The sequence below is a fragment of the Panthera pardus genome, unplaced genomic scaffold (assembly GCF_024362965.1).
Source record: "Panthera pardus isolate Hobbes unplaced genomic scaffold, ASM2436296v1 HiC_scaffold_10, whole genome shotgun sequence".
Taxonomy (NCBI): Eukaryota; Metazoa; Chordata; class Mammalia; order Carnivora; family Felidae; genus Panthera; species Panthera pardus.
The window spans coordinates 110,546,136-110,570,787 of record NW_026526655.1 but is presented as its reverse complement, the minus strand read 5'-3'; the positions used below and the strand labels follow the sequence as shown (position 1 = coordinate 110,570,787).

Here is a 24,652-nt window from a genome sequence, read left to right as displayed (position 1 = left end):
GCCTTGGCCATGAGCTCTGCCCACTCTAAAGCTTGGGGAGACAGACATATCCAGACAGGAACTTTGGTGGGAGGGTGTGGCTGTGGGGAGGGGGCTATTGGGGCCTGCCCTCTAGTACATGGCGACCCTGTGCTGAAGCCCCTTGGTCTTGCCTGTGGACACCCTGGGGTATGTGACTTTCTGTGGTCAGGGCCCACCCTACACTATCCTGCTCGCTAGGTTCAGGCTGTGGCCCTCCTTCCCCGGCTCCCACATGCTGGCATACATCCTGTCTCTGAGCCAAGGAGGGAGGTTCCCCCCCCAGTTCTAACTGCTGCCAGCAGTGGGAAGGCAGGGTGGGCACCCTGTGGGTACTAGGGGCCTGTCATTACCAGGGAGGAGGAGCGCTGGTGAGAGGCCGAAGCCCGGCCACAGCCCCACAGGGAAGTTGCCTCCCTTTCACTGCCTGTTTCAGAATCTCCTGCATCTCAGGCACCCTCCTGTGCGAGTCAAGCCATCTTTTCCAGCTGGAGCCCGTCAGCTGACAGCACCCCATCTGCCCCCTGAGCCCATCCCCCACATGTGCCCATTGAGTCACTGGCCCTTCTCCTTGCACCACATTCCCTGGCCTTCAGCCCTCAGAGGGCTGCAAGTCTTCAGATGCTGCTCCTTCTGTATCAGTGTCCCTAGCCACCTGCTAGCCCCATCCTGCTCAAGACAGCCCAGACCTGGTGCCCGCAGCCAGAACTCTCGCCCTGCCGTGCTACCGCTTCCACTTCCTGCAGGCATCTCCCCCACCCTGGACCCTCCAGCATCCTCCTCTGTCACCTCGCATCACATGCTCCAGAAAGCCTTGCTGATGGACGCCCTCTGTTGCTGCTTGAGGAAGCAAGGTCTCTGAGCTCCTGGACACAGAACATACTTTCCCTTCTGGTTCAAGGTTTGTGTCTGTGTCTGTGTCTAGGTTGGTATGGGCCAGGGCCCACTGCTTCCTTGTCTGCACATGGTATGGGTGATCCTGCTCTGCGGGCTGCCAGGCTGCCTCAGACACCAGGCCAGGAGCCTGTCCTAGCCAGTGTCCTGCTGGGCTTGGATTTCACAGAAGGGTGGGCAGGCCCCTGGGAACAGTCCCTCTCGGGTCCCCTATCCCTCCCCTTTCACCCAGGCTGGTTCCAGTGCTAGTGAGAGGGCTCAGGGTTGGTGTGGCCCTGTCCCTGCTCTCTTCGCCCAGTCTCCTCCCCCCGCTGGCTTCCTCTACCCCAGGAAGCTCTGGTCCCTCCGTCAGGCATGCAGGGGCCATCTCAGGGCTAGACCCTCTCTCCTTGAAGCTGTCCTGGGATCCAGGAGCTTGGCAGAGGCTTAGCCAGGTGGATAGGAGGAGTGTGCATTTGAAGGACCCTGAGCAGTGAGGGAGTTGGACAGACTAAGAACCATTTTCAAGGAGATGAGCCTGTGGACCCCTTGCTAAATCAGATAAAATTGTGAGCAGGGCCCAGGGCCTCTGTCCATGCTCAGGGCCCTGTGCCAGAGCTGTTAGCACATGTCCTTTCGGGGATGGTTTTCCTCCAGGTCTGTCCAGAGGCCTTTCTCAGGATCCTGCTTGCCGCCTGTTTCCTGAGCACACCCACATCTCCCACAGATAGAGAAGGGAAACAGGGAAACTGAGGCTTGGAGAGGCCCTGACCCCACATCTTGCCTACATGTGGGTCCTCTCAATCCACCTTGTCCAGGAAGGGTGTCAGCCTCCAGAGACCCCAGGCCATGCAGCCAGGGGTTCCCCCTCGGGGCCCAAGGCTGGCCTGCTAAGCTCACTCGGAAGCAGGTGCTCTGGCTGACGCATCTGCTGAGCTCACCTGGTGCCTGGGGCCCTCCCAGCCTGAGACCTGGCCCCCAGGAGGCTGGGAGCAGGGAGGATGCCAGCTGATGAGGCTGCTGCCTCGTGCCACTCTTCCAGTGGTGTGGCTACCCCAAACCTCCAGAACCTGCAGAGCTCTGAGAGCAGCCCAGATCTTTTACTGTCAGACACTCTGGGACTCAGGACAAGGGCACTGGATGTGGGAAGTAGCTATGTCCACCAGCTGGGGTTCTGAAGGTGAAGCCCCCAGACCGGTGCCTGCACGTGGGTGTGTAGCAAAGATGAGGTGGACAGACAGGTCCATCTTGTCATTTTATTGTGTGAGGTGAGAACACCCCCTGCCCTGCTTCCCCAGTGAATGGAGAGTTGCAGGGTGGGATGTGGGCATCTTCAAGGGAATACATCTGACTCTTCCTTTGAGGACCATGTTGCTTCTAGTTTACTTAGGATACTTTATCAGGTTAAGATAATTCTCTTCTAGGGGCACCTGGCTGGCTCAGTCAGTTATGCATCCGACTTCAGCTCAGGTTATGATCTCACAGTTTGTGGGTTCAAGCCCTGTGTTGGGCTCTGTGCTGACAGCTCAGAGCCTGGATGGAGCCTTCTTCAGATTCTGTGTCTCCCTCTCTCTCTGCCCTGCTTGCTTGCTCTGGCTGTCTCAAAAATAAAAATAAACATTAAAAAAGAGAGAAAATTCTTTTCTATTGCTACTTTACTGAGAGTTTTTATAAGAAACAGGTGTTTAATTTTAGCAAATTTTGTTTCTTGAGAGCTTGTTTGGAGGTTCTAGCAGGGGAGCGCAGCTACTCGTATACCCTTGACTGATGAACGGTCCTCCTCCATCAGGGGAGGTCGTCCTCTTCGACTGAACGCGCAGCTTCGGGAGGGATGCACATGGAGCAGTGAGGGAGGAAGGGGACACCCACCTAGCCAGCCAGATCAGCCGAATCAACCCTGGCAATCAATGGGGTGACAGATGTCGCAGCCAGATCACCCTCACATTCTAGCAAATTTTGTTTCTTACACATCTGCCAAGGTCTGTGACCTATGGATACGATGAATCTTGTTTACAAATTTTCTCACATTAGAGGCACCTGGGTGGCTCAGTCGGTTAAGCATCCGACTTCAGCTCAGGTCATGATCTCACGGCTTGTGAGTTCAAGCCCCACGTTGGGCTCTGTGCTGACAGCTCAGAGCCTGGAGCCTGCTTCAGATTCTGTGTCTCCCTTTCTGTCCCTCCCCAATTCATGCTCTTTCTCTCTCTCTCTGTCTCTCTCAGAAATAAATGAACATTAAAAAAAATTTTTAAAGCAATTTTCTCATATTAAACCATCCTTGCATACATGGGGTACCTGGCTGGGGTAACCCGACTTGGTCATAGTGTGGGATCCTCTGTGTGTTCTGCTGGATAGGATTTGGTAAGATTTTTGTGTGGGTTTTTTACATCTGTACTGTGAATGAAAGGGGCTGTACTTTTCTTGTCTTTTCATGTGTTTGACTTTGGTACTAGGGTTATGTTGGCTTCTTAGAATGGATCGGGGTGGGGTGTCCTTCTTTCCTGTTGTCTAAAAGTATTTGCATATAGTTGGATACTCTGTTCTTTAAAAATTTGATAGAGATAGCCTGGCATTTTCTTTGTAAGAGTTCTCCCCACCTTTTTATTTTGAAAAATGTGGAGCCTACAGAGTAGTAAAGCCTTAGACCTTACACCCAGACACACAGATTGTTACTGTTTTTGCCATCTGGGCACACGTGCTCCCCTGCGCTACGTACCTGTGCATATCTGTGTATGCAGGTACTTGGGTGTATACGTATAGGTGTGTGTGTGTGTGTGTGTGTGTGTGTTCATTCTTCTTTTCAGGAGAATGATTTGAAAATAAGCTGCAGACACTTCTCAACATTTGACCACTTGTGGGAGGATTTTTAACTACCTCTTTGATTTTGTTGTTGTTGTTAAGGTGATAGGGCTACTTATGCCTTTTATATCTGGCTGATGGCTTCTCTTTCTCTCTCTGTCTCTTGCATGTCCCCCTGGTGCCCCCACCCACGGTTGGCGAGAGCAGGTGAGTTCATCTGTCCGTTTGTTCTCTAGAGCCTTTCTCTCCTTCCCTCATGGCTGGGTTCGAGGGCCCTGGCATGGGCGTCCCTGTGTGAGGCACTGTGCTGTGAGCTCTAGAAGGCATGGTATCCATATTGTGCAGTGAGAAAACACAGTAGAGGCGTTCCTTGGGTCCTATCAGGGCCACGCAGCTGCTAAGTGGCAGAGCCCATGACAAGTTGAAAGACCACCCATTGTACCTGTGAGCACCCTGCCCAGCTCCTCTCAGACACCCTGCGTCTGGGGTTGCTCAGCAGGGTGGATGCCCCTGGTAGCTGGGAGACTTTGGCTAAGGAAGCTCTCCTGAACCTCAGTTTACCCATCTGCCAGAGGGAATTGAATAGTGGTGCCCACCCCAGAAGTCGTAAGAATAGAGTAAGTGAGTGCCTGCTAGGCCCTGCTCCTTACAGCAAGCATCAACCTCTCTCCTCCCACCCCCACTGAAGCACTTGGTGGAGGGTCTCTTGGTTCTAGATCCGTCGGTGTCCCCAGTCCCCAGGACCAGGGGTTGCTGCTGAGGTGGCGGCTCTCCCAGCACATCGGCCAGAGGTAGCCGCCCTACCTGGGAGAGCAGAGCTGGGTCAGCAGGGACCACACAGTGGCAGAAAGTGGGACACTGCAGTTAATTTGGGCATCAGATGGTTCTGTCTAGAGTGTGCCATTGACACTCTGATTTTCTATTTTCTGGGGAAAAATAGTTTACGTTCAGAGAGCACGTAAAGCCATCCTTCCCCCAGCATGCTGTGTGCTTGTTCAGGTGATGTGTGCGCATGAAAGAGGGGGGATCAGCCCCCTCCTGTCTGTTGAGAGGCTCCGTGGGACTGGACACCAGCTGTGGGGTCAGCGGGTGGAGCCTAAAGGGAGTCCCAGTGGTCCTCAGACCAGCTCCGGCCCTCCTGACCCCCAGAAAAGCAGACAGCTGGTGGCCTCATGGTTTCAGAGACATCCTAGTGGCTCCTGGGAGGCCCAGAGCCTGCCAGGCTTCTGACTCTGCCCCTCCTGTGAGAAAATCCTATTAGATCAGGTACCTAAAGGGCTTTTAGTCTTTGTGTCTTGTTTGTTTTGTGACACATGCCTGGTTGTATAGAATTGGAAGAATATGAGAAAAATTAAAAACAGAAGACAAAGCTACCGAGAGCTCCAGGCCCTGGGACAAGCCCTGTTTGCGTTTGGCCTGTTATATTTCTGTCCCATCTTCATGTTTCTCCAGAATGGCATCAAATCATGACACGAGCCCTGAAGTGGTGCTTCTCCTCAGCTGGCACATGCTTCTGCTTCTGTGTCATTGCAGAGTCCCCAAAAAGGCTGTGTGTCCAGTTGGCATGGAGTTGCTGGGCACAGGTATCAAGCCGTGTGCCCTGAGCTCGGGTTAAGCCCTGAGCTGTCTGCAGCCTGGCAGGGACAGTGTCCACTGAGCTGCAGCGTGCTGCGTGGGCCTTCCGTGCTCTGTCTTGGCTGTAGGGTGTATCTTGGCGCACAGACCCAGAAGCTGCTATTGCCTGGCAAACGGCAGGAGCGGGCGTTCCTGACACGCATGCTGCACACCCTAGCAGGGCCTGACACCACTTCCCGCCTCACTCACGGGCCCTCACCTCTTCCTCCTTGGGCCCAGGTGGCTGTGGCAGGTCTGCAAGTACAGGCTGTGAGGATTCGGGGAAGGAGCCTCAGCAGAGGCCTGCGAGCCGTCGGCCGGGGTTCAAGCTGGCAACCAGCAGAGGCCAAGGCTCTGGAGGCAGGTCTTGGGCTGAGTCAGTCCGCAAGCACCCGGCCCCACCCAAGAAGGAGCAGACACTCACCTTCCCCTCACCCTGAGGTCTGCATGTGTGGCGGAAGTCTCGCCTTCCGGGGGTCAGAAGCCAGAAGGTGCCAGGCAGGCAGCCGTCGTGCAGCGTGAACAGCCCGATGGCACCTGGAGGCCTGGCTGGGTTCACCTGCAGGTCAGCACCCACTTAGGCAGGGCACTGCCAGGAGCAGCCGGCAGGAGCTGGGTGCAGTCAGAGAAGGATGCCGTTAGTGCTGCTCAGGAGGGAGTCCAGGGCGGGGGCTGACCACAGCCATGGTGGATCTGGGGACAGCGGGCAGTCTCCCAGAATGCTATCAGCCACCCCTTTCTTTTGGAAAGGCCTGCACTTGGTTCGTCGGAGAGCAGCCCCAAGCCTGGCCTCACTGGGAGGCTGTGGCCCCCTCCCTCAGCAGAGCTTCCAGAATGCCAAGCAGTCACAGCCTTTGTGGTCACCTGCCAGGAGGGGCTCTTGTGAGCCTGGCTGGCCCAGCCCTCACTGTGCAGCTCCCTGGGCACCTCAGTGTCAGTGCTATCAGGAAAACAACTCCCCAGCAAGAAGCCTGCTGGGGGCTCGTGCACGTTGGCTGTGCGCGCTGGCACCTGTCCCTGCACATGGCTGGGAAATGCATTTCCAGGGTAAGCAGCCTTACCCAGACTTTCGTGCTAGAGCACGCCCAGCCCCAGGTCCTAGAGGTGTCCTGAGATGCTGTTAGGGTTCACCCCTGGTCAAGAATGGAGAGTGAGCAGGGTACCTGGATGGCTCAGTCGGTTAAAGCATCCAACTCTGGTCTCGGCTCAGGGCATGACCTCAACGGTTCGTGGGTTTGAGTCCCACATTGGGCTCCACACTGGCAATGTGGAGCCTGCTTGGGATTCTTTCTCTCTCCCTCTCTCTGTGCCCCTCCCTTGCTTGCACTGTCTCTCTCAAAAACTAAATAAATAAACTTTAAAAAAAAAAAAAAAGAACCAAGAGTGAGCAGCACAGAGAGGCTGGGCCAGGAGGGCCCCTCATGGCACCCCAGCCCTGGCTTAGCATCTTCTCCCAGTCTGTGCCAGCTTGGGTGTAGTGGGTGTGCCTCCACAGCACCCAATAGAGCACGTTGGCCTGATGATTAAGTCACTTCCTGCCCCATGGGTCTCCCATGGGTGATCAGTGGGATCACCAAAGTCAGGGATCCTGGGAGAAAAAGCTTCAGCTTCCCCCAGGGAAGCTGCCTGGTCAGGGGGGCCCAAAGAGGAAGGTGAGGGTTTCAAGCCCCTAGAATGCACACAAAGTAGCCGCCTGCTGTGGGGTCCAGCCAGGCTGTGCCTCAGTTCTCTGTGCCACAGGGCCAAGAGGCTGAGTAGCCTGTAGTGCTGTCCTGAAGCTTTGCTAGCCTTGTTTGTAGATGGGATGTTGTCATCCACTCACAGAACCGCACATGTTGCCAGGGGAGGTGGAGGGAGGCTATGGAGGTTATTTTCTAAGCCTAAACTAATCAACTTGTTTTTCTTCGTATTTTGTCACCTGGGAATTTTGAAACAAATACAGAAACTTCATTTTCCCCACTGCTTGATAACTGTTCTTTCCTTATTGAAGTCACGAGCTCCCCTGCATTTGGCTGTGCCCTCCCCTGGCCTACCTCCCCTCCTCCCCTGGCGCCCCTCCACTTCCTCCTCTGCGGATTTATTGGAACGCTGCTCCTCCCTGTCCTTCAGATGTCAGGTCACATGTCACACCTCCGAGGCCCCAGTGGACCCAGAGTTGGAATTAGGCACCCCCCTTTCTGCTCCTGGCACTGGCCACGTTCCCCACCCTTCCAGGTGCCATTGGAGGGCAGAGTGGTACGCGTCCTGCATGCAACAGGTGCTCCAGTTAAGGAGAAAAGGGTAAGGCAGACAGAGGGGACCGTGGAGCCCAGGCCAGGGTGCTGAGCCCTGAGGCAGAGAGGGGACAGATCACCAGGCTCACACCTCCTGGACCTGCCTGGGCTCCTCGCATCTGCCTGGGGCTATGGGTCCCTCAGCATCCAGGCTGTAATGCTCTTTTACACACTGCTTTCACCAGGTGTTTATAGGAACATGGGAGGCCCAGGAGATGGGAAGTAAGGCTCATGGGGGTCATCATTCTCCCCAGGCCCCCTGGTAGGGAGAGAGCTGGCAGAGTCTGACACTGGATGGACCCCTCCATAAAGATGCCTCAAATCCAATCCACAGGATGCAGAGAGCTCCCTCATCTCACCCCATTGTCGCCTTTATGTTCCCAGCCTCATGACCAGGAAGGCTTCCTGGGAGCACAGGGGAGGGGTGGGAGCTCCCGGCTCCCAGTACCACTCCCTCTGGTGGGTAGGGCCTCAGCCTGAGCCCACAGCAGGCAGGGATGCCCATGTGGGTAGATGAGCCAGTGCATGAACCTGCAGGCAGGGGATGCCTGGGAAGGTCCCTCTGCTGTCAGGAGCTTGCTGGAAGAACCCACCCTCAGGTTCCAGTGTCCCAAGTCGCACAGTCCCCTCCCCTTGGCCTGCTGGCACTTTCACACAAGACCTCTGCTTGTATGTCCTTTTGTTCTGACAGCCCCTCCCAATAGTGAGGGCCCAACATTAGGCTCAAGTGTGCACACCAGCCCGGGGGGTATAGGAGGTGCACTGCATGCTGGAGCCAGAGCCTTACCACTCCTCCCCTACACACCCTGCTGATCCTGGAGACCTTGGGTCCCAAAGAACCTGGAATTTGGTTGTTTGGGGGGAGATCAGAGATGCCTGTCTGGAGCTGCGGGCCCATGTGGTTCATGTACCCTGGACACACTTAGGCCTCTGACCAGGCCCTCTTCCTCGTTCAGATGGGGTTATTAGGGGCACGGGCTCCTCCCTGGGAGCTGGACTGTGGGACAGCAGTGGGGAGGGAGTGGGGGCTCATAGCAGCCCTGTTCTCACCCCTGCTGCTCCCTGCCTCTACCCTGTGAGAGTCAGGCTTACCAGCCATGTGTCCTGCAGCCCTGTAGGACAGGTCTCACCCATTGGGCTTCCCAGCAGAGGACAGGAGTGCTGTTAGGTCTCTGCCCCAGCTCTGTGCCTGCAGCAGTGTTGGTGACCATGTGTCATTAGACAGGAGGAGCTGGAGGGCTGTGCATGACCATAGGAGAGACCATCCAGGAGGCCCACTCAGCGTCCCACAGCCAGGAACTGCTTGGGCTGGGCCAAAGTCAGGGCTCCAGCTCTCTGCTCCCCAAGACAGACGCTCCAGGGAAACTGTGTCAGGAGAACAGTCACAGTGGCTGTATAAAGTGTTTTCAGGTCCAAATTGTTGCATCCTAGCTGCAGATCTGGATGTGTCTTTTTCTCTACAGAGACCACTCTCAATGAACTCACTGTACTTTAAAGGAAATAGATTGTAAATTATATTCATAGTTTACTTAAATACCACTGCCTCTGGCTGTGGTTTGGTGAGCGGTCAGCAGGTGGCTGGGGGCCAGCCTTGCCAAGCGACATTTAAGTGGTTGCTGGGGGCTGGGACTCCATGGGTTCTCATCAGGCACTTTCAGTCTGGGTCCAGGTGGGCCTGAGCTCCAACTCCAGCACTACCACCAGCCAGTTCTGTGGCTAGGTTTGCTATTGAACCTCTCTGGGCCCAGTTTTCTTTCTCATCTGCAAAATGGTAATATTTCCTTCCGCAGAATGTCTATGAGTGTCCAGGCTGAGCAGGGTAAAGCACTAAGGTTCACCAAATTAATTAATTCAGTCACTACTGAGTCCCTGACACCCCAGGCTGGCCCCACCCCAGGAGCTTATCCTCTGATCATGCCCAGGTCCTTATGCATTGGCCCTGAATAGATGGATTAGTTTCAGAGACTAAAGTAAGCCATTTTTCCTCTCCTTTTGAAAAGGAGCCCACTGTAGGCAGGCCAGGTGGTGCAGCCATAGGAATCACTGAGAACCCAGGTTCTGTTTCTAAGCTCTCCCATCCCCAGAGAGCAGGGCTTTCTGCCTCGTGATCCAAAATAACTGCTGGCACTCTGCAGTCACAGCTACACTCCAGCCAGCCAGAGAACAGAGGGAAGAAGGTGTCTCTCCTCACATCCTAATGGCCAGGCTTAGTTACACAGCCACACGTCACAAAACATTTCCTGGGCTTCTTCCTCCTCAGGGACTTCCATGCTGTTTCCTAAGCCTGAGGAGTCACCTGGGGTCCCGGGTGAATGCTGCTCCCTGCAGCTGAATGCCCTTCCCACTGTAGGAATTTAGCTCACCGGGGCAAGCTGAGGCCCTCCTCACTTTGTTGGAAGTGGGCAGGGCAGGGAGCCCAGTTGTGAGGCCAGCCAGCCCAGCCAGTGCCTTCCCAAGCACAGCTCAGCCTTCAGGACCCAGTCTTGGGCCAGCCATTTGTCTTTCTGCGTAAGGCCCCCCACCCAACCTCTCCAGCCAGCCCAGTCACCTGGACCTCAAATGTCACTGTGTGATCAGTGAGGGGCTTGGTCAGCCTGTGCTCACCTAAGAGCGCCTATTCTGGTGTTTTGCCAAGAACTGTATGAGCTACGGGCTTGGCACTGAGAGTCCCGAGGCGCAAGGGGCTGGGGGGAGGGGTGGGACCTGGCCACGGCTGCGCGTACCCAGCCACTGATCACTGAGGTCATGGGGCCACTCTCTGGACCTAGGTATTTTTAGAAGCAGAATCAGTTGACCACAGCTGCTCTGTGGACATGTTACCGAAGAAGGGTTAGCCTTACACAGACATTTTCTACAGTGCTTTTGGAGAGGGGGCTCCCCAGCCTGCCACTGCCAGCTCAGCACTTGGTGATCTAGGTGTTTCCTGCAGGGGCTTGTCAGGAGTGCCATGCTCTTGGGCCCTGTGGGGCCTGCTCTTGCAGCACTGGGTATGGTGTGGGGACGGAAATCATGGCCAGAGCCAGTGGAGAATCCATTCACTCGCAGGTTCCCGGTAACTCTTGTCCTGCCTGGAACTGGCTCATCTCCCCCAGCCATCCTCCTACTGCCCATGCCAGCACTTGCCTCTCCCTCCCTCTCACTCTGCCACCTCTCCCTTCAGTCTGCACTGCTCACCCAGCCAGGCCCTGTTAATGATGCACATGAGAATCCTGGTTCAGAGAGGAGAGATTACCCAGCTGACAGCCAGCCAGGCGCCCACCCGGGGGAGCTGCACCTGCAGGCCTCTTCCTGTCACAGGAAGGAGGAGGAGGCAGCCAGCCCCACATAGGGCAATCATGGAGAATCAGAGCTAAAATCTGACTTGCATTTTGTAAGGCAATCAATCCTCCATCTGGATTCGGTGCTGGGTCATCTTACTGTGTGAGCTGCATTCCCCAGAGCTGCCCTCCTGCACATGCAGCCCTTTCCAAGGCCAGCAGGCCAACGGGAACAGCAGGACCAGACTGCAGGAGCCACCAGGCCATGCACCCTGGGGTTACCAGCACCTGGCTTAGTGTCGGCAGAGAGCAGTTCTGATGGGGTTAGCTCAGTGAGCTAATCACAGCAGGTCAGGCCACAGCTCCTGGCTCTGGCCACCCCTGAACCCATAACATGGACCCAGGCCCCAGTGAGGGAGCCAGCCATAGGCCCTGGGGTGAGACCGTAAGCAGAGCAAGCAGGGCTCCCGGCATACCAGCCCCAGCCAGCCCACAAGCTAAGTCTGGAGTGCTGCAGTCAGCTCCCACCTACCTGGGCAGGTTCTTTGGAGTCCTCCCTCTGAATTCCCAGGTACCTCTTAGTGTGGTTGTGAAGCACTAATCCTCCAGATCCTGACCTCACCATGTGGCCTCTGTCCTCATGAAGGGGGATTCCTGGGCCCTGGGAGGGCTAATGTGACAGGGCAGCAGGGGGTGTGAGTACCCCTCATGGAGCTTCCCTGGCCACTCTGGGACCCCCTGAGTCAACCAAGGTGGGAGAAAGTGGCCGGTCCTCCAGAGCATTAGTCTTCTCCCTTGACTATGTATCCAGAAGTAATACAGCAGGTCTTTTTTTTTTTTTTTAAATACTTTGTAATTCTGACGGTAAATAACAGTGCCCTCACCCACATAAGGGAGCTACAGTTCTGTTGGCACTGGCTAGAAAAATCTGCCTTTATTTCATGGTCTGGGTTTAGAGACTGGTGGGTTGGGCCCTCGTTCACAAAAGCCCTGCCGTGGGAGCCAGCAGCTCAGGAAGGAGGTGAGCGTGCCACTCCGAGACATCAGCCAGCTGGCATTTTGTCATAGAGGACGAACAGCACAAACCTGACCCTTTGCAACGGCACCCCATTCCAGAGAGCAGAGTTGTTACTTTATTTCAGTTATTTAAATAACAGTGCATTCATTGCTGACAACACAGAAATGTGTAAAGACAGTGTTAAAGGAACCTACTTGGACATGTGGGTGTTGCCTAGACTTCCAACATTGTTGTAAGTTTGAAAATTTTACACTGAAATGTTAGAGTCCATAATCTCACCATCCTCAGGCAGCCACCTAATCGTGCTCTTCTTCCCTGCCGAGTGGTGATCACAGAGTGCTGTTTTGGGAGGGCACGGGCTCGTCCACACATCCTCGGCTATAGACATCTGTGCTGTGTGTCTACCGTCCCCTCCCTGCCTGGCTTCCATGCCTCCTGCGGGAGCTAATACTCTATCAGCTTTCTGCAGCGACTTTGCTGCCCCGCCCCCCAGCCCTTCTCATTAGGGCAGACTCCTGCAAGCTGATGCCCACTTGGCCCTTCCCCCAGCCACAGAATCCTGTACATCCCCTCCACCCTCCCCACCCCACCCCCGCCCTCAGCTCCAGGCTTCTCTCTGCCTGAGCCGGGTTTCAAGTCTGGTTTCTGGTCAGAGCCCTGGGCTGCCAGAGGAGAGTCAGGAGTGGTTGTGTTCAGATCAGACCCACACTCTCGGGGCAGAGAAGGGAAAATGAAGCATCCTCTGGCCACTGGTGTGAGGGGCAGGAGGTGGGTGCTTCTGGGACAGCAATGTCCAGTTACACAGTACAGGTGTGGGCTCTGGCCTTGGACCTGTCACCTCGCCTCATGAACCCAGGTTTCACATAAGTGATAAAGTTTGAGCTATACCGAGTCAGGGTTGTGGACTACTTGCCTGATGCCCACAGGCAGGTGGCAGGAGGGAGAGGGCCTCCTGAGGACAGAGCGAGAGGGTGCCACCTCCCTGATCCCAGCGCAGGAGCAGAGCAGGAGCCTCCTGTTAGCTGCCCACCCACCTGCCCCCCACCCCCTCCTCCAGGAAGGAACTCAAAGCTCATTTGCTGCATTTTGCAGAACTTTCCCAGAGTGTCTGTGTGTTGTCAACAAAGCAGGGTTCCAGGGCTACAGTTGTCCCATAAAAACTCACACTTAAGACTCTGGAGCTGACCACTGCCTGACAGCAGTGTTAGGACCCAAGAACAAGGCACATTCCTTGCCCTCTAGGATCTTGCGTGACTGTGGGGCGTGCTAAACCAGTGCACACAAAAATGTCAGAGCAGCTAGGTTCACAGAAAGCATTACAACTAACGTAATGAACTCAAGAATGCATGATACAGGCGATAAGCCCTGCAGGGTGTCAGGAGTGATCGCAGGCGTGCGGACTAGAATTATTTCACAGCACAAAATGTCTTTGAAGTCCCATGACTTATTTTTGAAATCCATGTGGATGCTGCACTGTGTGCCCTTTCCCTTTGGAACTCATTCTCTTGTGGAATGAACAAGACCCTTCTTGGTCTGGCCCTGCCTGCCCCTTGAGCCTCCATTGCCCTTCCCTCTGGTTGGGACAGGCTGTGCCCCCACCCTCTCTGAGAAGCCTCCCTGCCCCTCCCACTGCCCTTGTTGACCCCACCCCACCCAGCCCAGAGCGCTAGAACACTGAATAGCTGCGAGCCTGGGACTCTTCCTCTGTGAAAGGCAAGAAGCGCCTGCCCCCAGGCTGTGCCTGGCATGCTGTGAGCCTGTAACCTTGGCTGCTGTCGCTGCTGGGAGGGACCTGGGGGCGTTGCCAGTTTGTGTCCTTTGCCAAGCCAGGGCACTGACCAGATGAGTGGTGCTGAGCACCCGCTGGTGGCGAGGGGAGATGTAGCAGGGCCTGGTCACCACCCCTCCGGTCCCTGTGTGCTCCCTGTTCAGGAGTAATGGTGCTGTCAGCCCTGCTCTGTAGCCACAGGCAAGACAGTCTGGTTGGGACGTGCTCTGGGTGATCCTGGGCCTGTCCTAGGGCACAGCAGAGACCTGTTTTAGAGGTCAGGTCCCATGGCCACCCACTTTAGCTAGGATATAGTGTAGGGCTCTGCTCAGAGAAGGTACCAGAAGCTTGCCACCCCAACAGAGCCTAACTTGCCAGCCAAGTCACTAGAGTCTTCACATTGGGATTGACCCCACTGAAGAGCCCCAGGAGTGGTGCTGACCCTGTTTGCACCTCAAGACCCCCCTGGATGGGAAGCCAGACACCAACTGGATGTTCCAGCTTGGTAGAAGTGGTGGTTCCCTCCTAGAGGTCATGGAGCAGCTAGCTCATTAATGCGTGCTTAGTTCACAAGCCAAAAGCAGCCCCTGCTAGCCTGGAAAACTAGCCACCATCACCATCCCCAGAGGTGATGTCCACAGGGGATCCTCCACAGACCTCTCCCTACTCACTGTAGGAGTGTTAGCAAGTAGGAAGGGGAAGTGAGAGGGGCACGAAGGAAGGGCGAAGGGCAGTAAACCCCTAGAGTTGGAGGCACTGGCGGTGGGAGGGGGGGATGTTGCAGGCAGAGGGAGCATGGGGGCAAGATGGAAGGGACTGGCGTACTTTGGGGAACCAAGACTCCCAGTTTGGCAAGAATGTCAGTTTACCTGCAAGGCCTGCTGGCACGAATCTTGGTTTTGTTTGTAAAACTTTTTTAAACTTATCACAAAGTGTTTTCTAAACTTACAAAAGAATTTGCATAACGTACATAAGAAATAAAACATAAACACCTACACCCCCATCGCCTGCCTTAAGAGTGAGGGCGCCATCCACATGACAGAAGCCACCATGAACTGGTACCACCCCAGCGACCCTCCTGCCCCAGTACACACCACTGCTGACTTCTGCCTTGAATTTTCATGTGTGTCCCCTCATTGCCTTTTTTCTTTTTTTAACTGACATTGATATCTACATATGTATCAGTCAATAGTATTTTCTTTGGTTGTGTTTGTATTTGGAAACTCTAAACAGTATCATCATACTTTATTACATTTTCTTTATTTGCTTTTTCTCTGCAACATCTTATTTCTCAAATTCACCCGAGTTGTTGTAACTATAGTCTGTTCTGTTCATTTATTACTGAGCCGCACTCTGTTGGAAGAATATCGCAGTTTATGTTCACATGCCACTGCAGCAGACGTGTGAGGCTGTCAGCAACGGTGCGGCCGTGGGTGGTCTTGTCCATGTCTTTAGTGCACTTGAACAGGGTTTCCCTGGGTTGTACGCCTGTGAGAGGAGTCTTGGGTCACAGCTTTCCAGTGAAGACACTCCGGAACAACTGTCCCCGACTCACGTCCCATGAGCAGTTGGAAGTTGGCATTGCCCCACCTCTGTGTTGCCTGTCTAAGTCACATTGTAGCTCACTGTGTCATTTCCTCCGTGACTAAGGAAGGAGAGCATCCTTCCATATGCTTCTTTGGCCAGTTTCCTCATTGTTGTATTTTTCATGTTTTTGGTTAAAACAGTTTATATACACACTTCAAGACAAATAGTTCCAAGAGGCTTATAGTAAAAACCAACAGATCTGCTTTTCCTTTCCAACCTCCCCAAATTACCACTTATGGCTCTTTTCAGTGTTCTTCATGTATTTACTTCTGTATTTCTAAATAATTTATAGTGTTATTTCTTGATTTATTGATTTAAACGTTGTGTATTTGCTTTCTGTTTGGGTAGATGAAGATTAAATGTTCTTAAGCCCTTGCACATCCTCCAAGTAGAGTAAAAATCTCAAGTTTTTATTAAATCAGTAGTCAGTATTTACATTATAATGTCTCTAAAAGCACTATTTACTTCTGATTTTAGTAGAATACTTTCTTTTTCATATTACTTCCTGCTTTTCCTGGAATTAATAATTGCCCAATCTTTTTTTTTTTTTTTACTTGCATTGTTTTCTGTGTTCATAGACGTAATTTTTTCCAAGTGATTCCAAAGATCTGCTGTGTACCTACCATTCGTTTTTTCCCACAAATGCTCTGTTGCATCAGGTAATCTGTTCAGGCCCCGTTTTTCCTGGAACCCCTTCTCCTCTGCTCCTGGAGGCCCAGCGGGATGTGCGGTTGACACCCTCCACCTCTCTCCTGGTTTGGAGCTCCTGTCTCCCATGCTTTTGTTGTTGTTGTTGTTGTTGTTTACTAAATGAGATTCGTAGTCCAATATCTTCCTAAAACAAGATTCATGGAAAATAAATGTCCTGAGTCTTTGCATGTCTACATTGTCTCCACTCTGCCCTCACATCTGCTGGATAGTTTGGTGGGATCTGACATGTCGCTGGTCATTTTCTCGCAGCATCTAGAAGCCAGTGCTCCATTGATTTTTAGCATATGATGTTGCTGTGGAGAAGTTGGGTCTCCCGACAGCCAGTCCTCTGCAGGTATTCTGTTCTTCTGTCCAGGTGCTGCATGGGCCATCTCTGTAATCCTGGGTCTGGTCCCCACATTCACTTGCTGGGCACTTGGCCATTTCAGGCTAAATGAACCATATACTGCAGTTCTCATTATTTCCTCCTCTCCTCTGCTTCCTCATTCCCCTTTTTTTTTGGAAACCTTGTTGGTTGGCACTTGGGCCATCTGAATGGATGAGCTCCATTCAGTTCATCTGAATGGATGAGCTCCTGCTGGAGAGTGATAAGCAGAAAGCCCCCTGTTTTATGGGGGACCCCAGATGTCCGTGCAGGAAGAACTTTGGGACAGAGACCCTCCAGTTCCCCATGAGGTGGGGCTAGGGCAGGGATTAGGTTAGCCTGGTGGCAGCTGTCTGGGAACGGAAGGGCAGGTGCTGGGGACACCACTGAGGGTGCAGACTGTGTTGTTTGGCCCCTGCCTAGTTCCTCATATCCCTGAGCCGTGAGCCCCTCGGCACCTTCACAGAGTGTACATCAGGTCACATCTTGTGGGGTGTGGTCGGTGATCAGGGGGTTCTTCTACCCCCACACCACACCCTACCTTCTGTTCACTTCTTGTCAATGCCTTCATACCTTCTTTTCATCGGACAGTAAACCAGAACATAAACAGCCAGTGTGTCTGGTAGTGTGTGTAATGGACAGACAGGGCAGAGTAGGGGAGTTGGGAGCAGGCCAGGATACAGGCCTATGGGCAGGGCTGTCTGCAGTGTCATGGTAGCAGCCAGGGTGAGGGCCAGGGTGGGCAAGGTGGAGGTGGGCGTCAGGCTCATGAGTTCCTGAGGAGGCTGACAGGCCCCGGGTGTGTGTATCTGCTGCAGCGGCTCCCACACTGTCCAGACAAGAGCTGGGTAGTAGCCAGCCCCTCGAACAGGCTCCAGAATCTGCCTGAGCCCTTTTTCTCCACCACAGGCTATGCCTGGGGGACAGAAATGGGGGCGGGGGGTGCCCAGGCCATGGCAATGTCCTGCACAGAGAAGACACCACATGTTCCATCCTGATACCCTTCCCAGTCACCCTAGCATGGGTGAGCCCCACTTGTACCAGCTGGGCCAGGAGAGAAGCCATTCCTCTTAGCACCCATGTGGAACACAGGGCTGTGAGATCAGCATCAGCTCAAGGGGCCCAGGGGAGTCAGCTTCTCAGGCCTCACCACAGAGCATGAACAGGAAGCTCTAAGGACCAGAAGACTCGTCTGCATCTCCTGGAGCCTGCCAGATACACCAGCAGTGACTGTACCCTTAGAGACCCCTCAGCGATCCCAACACCCAGGCCTCTCTGACAGACAGAACGAGCGCAGCTGTCTAACCAGGCCCAGGCAGCTCACACCACGGGCTCTGAGGAGGCAGCCTGGACTCGTCCTGCCTCAAGACCTGTTATGTGACCCTGGGCAAGCCCTACACCCTCTTGGGCTGTGAGCAGAGGGACTGGACAGGTGGGCGGGCAGGCCTCCCATCAGCCTTGGCTGTCCAGATGGCAGCTATAGGTCACTGAGTGAACGTTACCTCTCTGGCTAACATGTCAGAGAAATTAATGGCCAAGGATTTCAGGGGTATCCATACCCGGCCTCCCCAGGACCTGCAGGCACCAGCTGTGACAGGGCTGAGAGTCCTGGTCCCATCACAGGGACCAGTGAGGGTCTGGGAGCAGCTGGGGCTCCCCCAAGCCCACCCCCGTGGTGGGATGGAGGGCAGTGCTGACACAGGACCCCAGGCTGAAGGCTGAGGGCACACTCGGTGAAGGGTACTGGTGCTCTGTGTGCACAGTGTGTTCTTGCCCTCAGAGGTCATCTTTGGGGCCCCCAGCTGGCCTTGGCTGGGGCCAAGTGGGCATGCCTCTGTGTCAGTGGACACCTCAAACTCTGCTTTTCTGTGTCCAGGAGGAACTACCACACTGGCCCATTTCCATATGAGGAGTCAGGGTCCCACAGAATGGGAGGAGGTCCAAGTAGCCCTCAGCCTCCCAAAGAGGCCTAAGGACACCTGTGAGACCCCTCTGGGACACCTGTGAGAGCAGTGGATGCATTTCTTTATATGCATGTTTCTGGGTGTGTCCCTGTGTTTATTGCTTTGTGTCTGCTTGTCTGTCTTGTCCTCTTCAGAAGCACTTCTCATGGTCAGGCTTTATAAATGTCTTATACTTCATTCCTACAAAGTTGACACCTGAATGAACTGACCTTTCTTGTCCGGCCACTCACCCCACCCTACTGCCAAAGCCATTGGGGACCTCCAGGCAACTGCTTAACCTCCCAGGCTTGGTTTCATCCACTAGGGGCTGAAGGTGCTACGTGAGGTGACCTCCTTGAGGCACATTCTGTCTTCAATCCTTGGATCCATCTCGGTCTCAACCCTGGGGAGCCAGCTTAGCACACACACAGGAGCCAGCTTCCTTCCTGCCCACTCCCGCCCCTGAGGGAGGCTCTGGTCAAATGAGCTGAGAGGTCAGTGTTAAGTTCCTGCTGTGACAGAGGCCCAAGGGGGAGCCCTGTCTACCTCATGGCTTCCCTGGGAGGTGGCACTGTCTGAGGTCTGTAGGATGAGCCAGAGTCAGCTGATGAAGCAGAGAGGGAAGAGGACACAGCTTAAGGCCCTGCAATTTCTCCCCAGGAGCCAGCAGGAGGGTTGGAAGGAGGTGCAGTGGTCACAGAGGGTGCAGGTGGCCCTTTGTTCATCTTTCAAGGGCAGCAAGAATCACCACGGTGTGTTCCACAGGAGCTGGGGTCCAGTGTGGGGGTGCAGGGCTCCCCCCTGCAGGTGCTGGAACATAAGCTGCCTGCAGAGGCTGGAAGCCTAGGCTGGGGCACAGTATTGAGGGGGGTGGGGGGGGAAGGGGCGGAGGGTGCTTCCAGATCAAACGAGGACCTGAGCAGAGACCACAGACTAGAACCCAGGCTTCAGGGAGCAGGTGGGAGTCAGGATGCCCTTCCTGCTCTCCACTCCCTGCTGAGAAAGGGGTCCCTGATTCCCTCTGCCCAGGTGCTCTCTCTGCTGTCTGCCTTAGCCACCACCCCACTCCCGGTGGCACAGTCCCTGCCCTGCTCCTCTCAGCAGTCTGCTTTGCAGGACCAGTCTTTGTCTGGCCCCCGCCCCCCAGCCACTGGCTAACTATCCCCCTGCCCAGGCTCTGCTTGGGGGTCCCAAGTTCCCTAATGAAGATGCCACCCTGCAGTTTTCTAGATGTCCCTCCCTCCATCTGAGGGGACATGTGGAGGTACCCCACTGCCTTCGCTTTTGCCGGTCGCCCTGCCAACCCCATGGCCCCCTGGGAGATGTGCAGTCAGATCAGCATGCTGCCAGCAGACCCCCCGAGGTGCTCTATGCAGCTCCCCAAGGGGTTAGCGAGGGGGATGGTGGGTTAGTCGGGTGCCCCTGTTGGGCCTCAGTAAGGAGGGGTTCGTGTGCATGTGCTTCCGTGCTGCTGTCTGGAGGGGGGTAGGGGTGGGCATTCCTGGAGCTTCTCCCCCTGGAGTGGTGTGTGGGGCCCAGGGGGCTCCTGCTGCCTGCCCCAGCCCTGGTTTGCCTTGGCCTGGGACGTCCCACCAGGCACAGGCTGCCAGTTCTGCCAGCCCTGGAGGAGACATTTCCAGGAAGAACCTCTGGGGCTGACCACCACACACCACACCTGTCACAGGAACATCTGGAAGCCCCCCTGCCCGCTATGTCTTGGTGACATCAGGCCAGTCATCATGCTAGACAGGGATGTGCCTGTTACACAGGGAGTCACTTCTCCAATGGTATGGATGCCCCTTGCATATAGCACAAGGAGGTGGCATCTTGAGGGATGCCTGACTTCCTGGGGTGGAGACAGTTCCTGGGAGACAAGATAATTATGAATTATGGGTCACCTGGGAGTCCCGGGTTGAGTGGTCTACTGGTGCCCGCCCTCCACGGGAGCAGGTGTGCAGTGGGCCTGTGGGAGGCCCTGAGCAGGCCCACACATGCAGCCTGCTGCTGTGAGCACTTCCTTACGCCTCTGGTCCCCGGGAGCATGGGCTCCTGCAGGTCTGCCCCAGTGCAGGGCAAAGACAGGCTGTCCTTCCTAAGGAGGGAGCACACAGGAGGGTGGCCTTGGGGTCCAGGGGAAGCCCCTGGGCCAGGATTCAGGAGGCACTGAGGCCAGGCACTGCAGGACCCTGCGATAGTCACACCTGGCAGACGTGACGGTGACCGTGGTGCCCTTTGCAGGTTGTGTCACATCTCAGCTCCCGGGCTTCCCATTCAGAAATCGCCATTTGGAGAACTAAACGTAACGATTGGTATCAGAGGTGCCTGAGGTCCCACGATATGGACCCAAAGCAGTCAGATTTGGAGCTCCAGCCTCCTCCCTCCACCCCCAAATGGCCCCCAGATACTGCCCCCCGCCCCCCGCACTTGTGCCCTCATCTTACCCCCTGTCCCTATCTCATTACAGGAAGTTCTACTACATCACCCTGCTGCGAGACCCCGTGTCCCGCTACCTGAGTGAGTGGCGGCACGTGCAGCGGGGGGCCACCTGGAAGACGTCGCTGCACATGTGCGATGGGCGCACGCCCACGCCCGAAGAGCTGCCACCCTGCTATGAGGGCACGGACTGGTCGGGCTGCACGCTGCAGGAGTTCATGGACTGCCCCTACAACCTGGCCAACAACCGCCAGGTGCGCATGCTGGCCGACCTGAGCCTGGTGGGCTGCTACAACCTGTCCTTCATCCCCGAGGGCAAGCGGGCCCAGCTGCTGCTGGAGAGCGCCAAGAAGAATCTGCGGGGCATGGCCTTCTTCGGCCTGACAGAGTTCCAGCGCAAGACGCAGTACCTGTTCGAGCGGACGTTCAACCTCAAGTTCATCCGGCCCTTCATGCAGTACAACAGCACGCGGGCGGGCGGTGTGGAGGTGGACGAGGACACCATCCGGCGCATCGAGGAGCTTAATGACCTGGACGTGCAGCTCTACGACTATGCCAAGGACCTCTTCCAGCAGCGCTACCAGTACAAGCGGCAGCTGGAGCGCAGGGAGCAGCGCCTCAAGAGCCGGGAGGAGCGCCTGCTGCACCGCGCCAAGGAGGCGCTGCCGCGGGAGGACGCCGAGGAGCCGGGCCGCGTGCCCACCGAGGACTACATGAGCCACATCATCGAGAAGTGGTAGTGGTGGCCGGTCGTGGGGGGTGGCCCCGCGGGGGGTGAGGTCAGACACACGGACTGACCCACCGGAACTCTGGTAGGAAGAGGGTCCCAGATGTGCTCACCAGAAGGTAGATGTGCTGAATGAGGGTCAGGGAGTGGGGACATGGCGGCCTGGCGGGGTCTGAGGAATCTGCCAGTGCAAACCACCGCCCCCACCCCCTGGCCAGAGGAAAGCGTGCCTGAGGGATGCTGCAGGCAGGCCTGCGCAGGCCAGGACTGTCCCTCCTCTCCTGGCCCCAGCTCACACACGGCGGCCAGCCGAAGGTCTAAAAACAAGAAAACAGCAGAGAGTGCAGTTCGGACTTGGGCCAGGAGCGCGTCCCACACCCACTGTGCACACCTGCTGGCTTTCTGCTCTGCAGGCCAGCAGGGGCCCAACACCAGCTCCAGGCACCTTTCCGGGATCAGACCACCCAGGCAGCCCCTTGGCCTCCAGTGGCCCCAGTGCCCCTGGGCCTGAGTGAAGCCCCTTCTCTGGGCACAAAGGCAGCCCCTTGAGGTGTCCTCAGGAATGGAGCTCCTAGCTCACCCATCTTCATGGTCAGGGCCCACCCTGCCTGAAGCCGAGAAGACTCTGGCCTGCCCCTGGGAAGCCCACTCTCTCTCTGGCCCAAGGTCAAAACACACAGTCTGGCTTCTTGCTTTGGGTCAGGAGATCAAAGCACACCTCCTGGGGCCCTTCCCCCCCCATTTTCCACAGTCCTCAGCCTAAGAAGGGCTGCAAGGAGATGGGCCCACATGCACTGTTCCCCTCTGTGGACAGAGAATAAGAAAAGAGTGGGAAGGCTGTGTCCAAGGATGCTACCACCTGTGTCTATGTACCTCCCCACCCAAGCTGGCCTTTGGGCCACCAAGCCAGACCAGCTCAGGCAGAAAGTTTCCCCTGCTCCATTTACCATTCTGACCCTCTGAGATTTGGTAAGACTATCCCTGGCCCCAGGGTCATCACTTAGACATTTATTCGGGGCTCATGCCCCACTGTTCCCACAACCACATGTGCAGAAGTACAATCAAGCCTCCATTGGCTAGAACACAGCCAACTGTACCTGCTGCCCATGAATCATATCTTGGGGCCACAGTGGTTTGCTATGGCCAGGGAAGGGGACTCAGGCTTTCAGATTATCAGAGTTGGAAGAAATGGCTCTCAGTGGCTCCCTAGTACCCAGATACACAGCCCTTCCCACCCTGGCCTCTCCCTGCATTTCCCTTGGCCCAACCCCTGACCACAAGCAGGTCAGGCCCTGTTCTTGGCAGCCCTGCAGATTGGAGAAGCCATGTTCCATATCCATTGTAGACACTTCCCCCATGCCCTACCTGTCTTGTGCTCCAGGAGGCCAGGCCACTGTCTTCTCTGGGGGTGCTCTCCCCACATGAGGCCCTGGGTTCTGGGATCAAAATGTGTGTCCCACACCCAAGGTGGACGAGTGCCCTCTCTCTCCAGGTGAGGACCCACACGTGCCTGGGGGCTACAAGCCTCCCTCACGAGGGCAGTGAGGGCCACGGCCAGTCTGCTGAGGACAGCAGCCTCGAGGGCAGATTCTACCAGGAGCCCTCCTCTCTGCCCCAGGTTCTCCTCAGCCACCCCAGAGGTGTGGAAGCAAGGAACCTTCAATAGCACAGGAAACACTACAGTGTTGTCAAATGAGAGGTACCCAGGAAGAAGTAGCTTTTAGTCTTTGCCTGCCTGGCAAAGGTTATGGTGCCCATACCTCCTGCTTCCTACACCAACCACTTCATCTTCTAGTCCAAGGGCAGTGGTTAGCAGGCTGGGATGGGCACCACACCTACCCAGGATCACCCCGCAGAGTGGGTGTGTCACGCTGAGCAGGCCAGTGCCCAAGTGGTATAGTGGTTCTTTCAAGGGGTAGTGAAGGTCAGCATGGGGGGGATCTGTTCTGACACTCATCCTTTGGGGCAGTCATGCTCCAGGGAGGAGGGTGGGACGTGTTCATGAGACCTCTGGGGTCTTGGACAAGCATGTGGGGTGCTCGGGGCTTGCTGTGGCTTTCATCAGGAGGTGGTCAATTCCACCTCCTGGTGGAAAGCTCAGTCCCGTTCTGCCTGAACCCCTGGGCACCCGACCCTCCTGAAGTCGGCTTCCTGTGTGTGCCCCCTTGAGTGTAGGATCTGTTTTGTACATATTGGAATGTTTTAACTTATGATCCGTTGTCCCAATTCACACGGAAACACGGGTCTCTCCTTGGTTTCTTTGCTGCATCTGGAAAGCGGTCCTGTGGGGGGCCAGCACCCAGGCCAAGGCGCCCAGAGACAGCACCAGGTGCCAATGCCCCTCGGCCCCTCACGCCTCCAGTCCGGCACTTCTGCTCAGGCCACCTGCATTGAGGTGAAAGCTCCTCATGCCTGTAGCGCCTCCTCCGACACCACCACCTTCCGGGGCTCCACTGAAGGGGTGCCCCACCCAGCGGCTCTGCACAGGGCTGAGGAAACAGAGGCAACACGCGGTGAGCAGACAACCCACTCCTCACACAGACCTGCAACATCTCCTCCTGGAGGAGGAAACGGACGGCAAAATTGTCCGAGCAATGAGTCTGTGACCTTTTTGGGAACTGGAAGTGTTTCACTTGAACCCAGGAGCGTTTAAAGCTTTATTTATTTATAGCTTCTTATTAAAAAAAAAGAAAAAAGTGTTGAGAAGAAATCTTTTGGTTATTCATACAAGAAAAACGAGTTGATGATGGAAAAGCAAGTCATAATCATCTAATTGTTTTTGTCTAGGTCAAGAATGAATGTTAGCAGATGAAATAAACCCTTGACAAGGAGCCTCAGGTGTGCTGTGGTCTGTGGTAACAGCCGTCCGCCCGGCGTGGCGTGGCCAGACCTTCTGGGTTTGATTTTCAAAATGAGCATCTGAGTACAGGGATGGACGCGGGAGCGGGGGCTCCCTCAGGTGCAGGCAGCCAGGAAGAAAGGAGTTCACGCACTTTCTCCCTGAGGCAGCCCTTTGCAAAAGGAAGAGGTCGACCTGTCATTGCCACGAAGCAGGGGTTAGTGGTCCTTAATTGCAACACTTGAGAACAGGAGCCCAGCTTAAAGTGAGGCTGAGAAACGCAGACACCGTGTGCTTCTCAGTGACCTCTTCCTCCTTCACTTTTAACTTGGAAAGATTTGCAGATGACAAGGCAAAAGAACAGTTCATGGACACCCGTAAACACTTAGCCTAGATTTACCTAGGTCAACGTTTTGTCGCGTCTTCCT

The 24,652-nt window shown here is 55.4% G+C and overlaps 1 protein-coding gene across 1 annotated transcript in view; it reads left to right on the top strand.

The window, feature by feature from the left end:
• HS6ST1 (heparan sulfate 6-O-sulfotransferase 1) overlaps positions 1 to 24,216 on the top strand; it is a 46,302-nt gene extending 22,086 nt beyond the window's left edge. The window contains exon 2 of the mRNA XM_019469496.2: positions 20,690 to 24,216. Coding sequence (XP_019325041.1) covers positions 20,690 to 21,398 — 709 coding nt within the window. The 3' untranslated portion in view covers positions 21,399 to 24,216. The remainder of the gene's footprint in view (positions 1 to 20,689) is intronic.
• Positions 24,217 to 24,652: the final 436 nt, after the last annotated feature.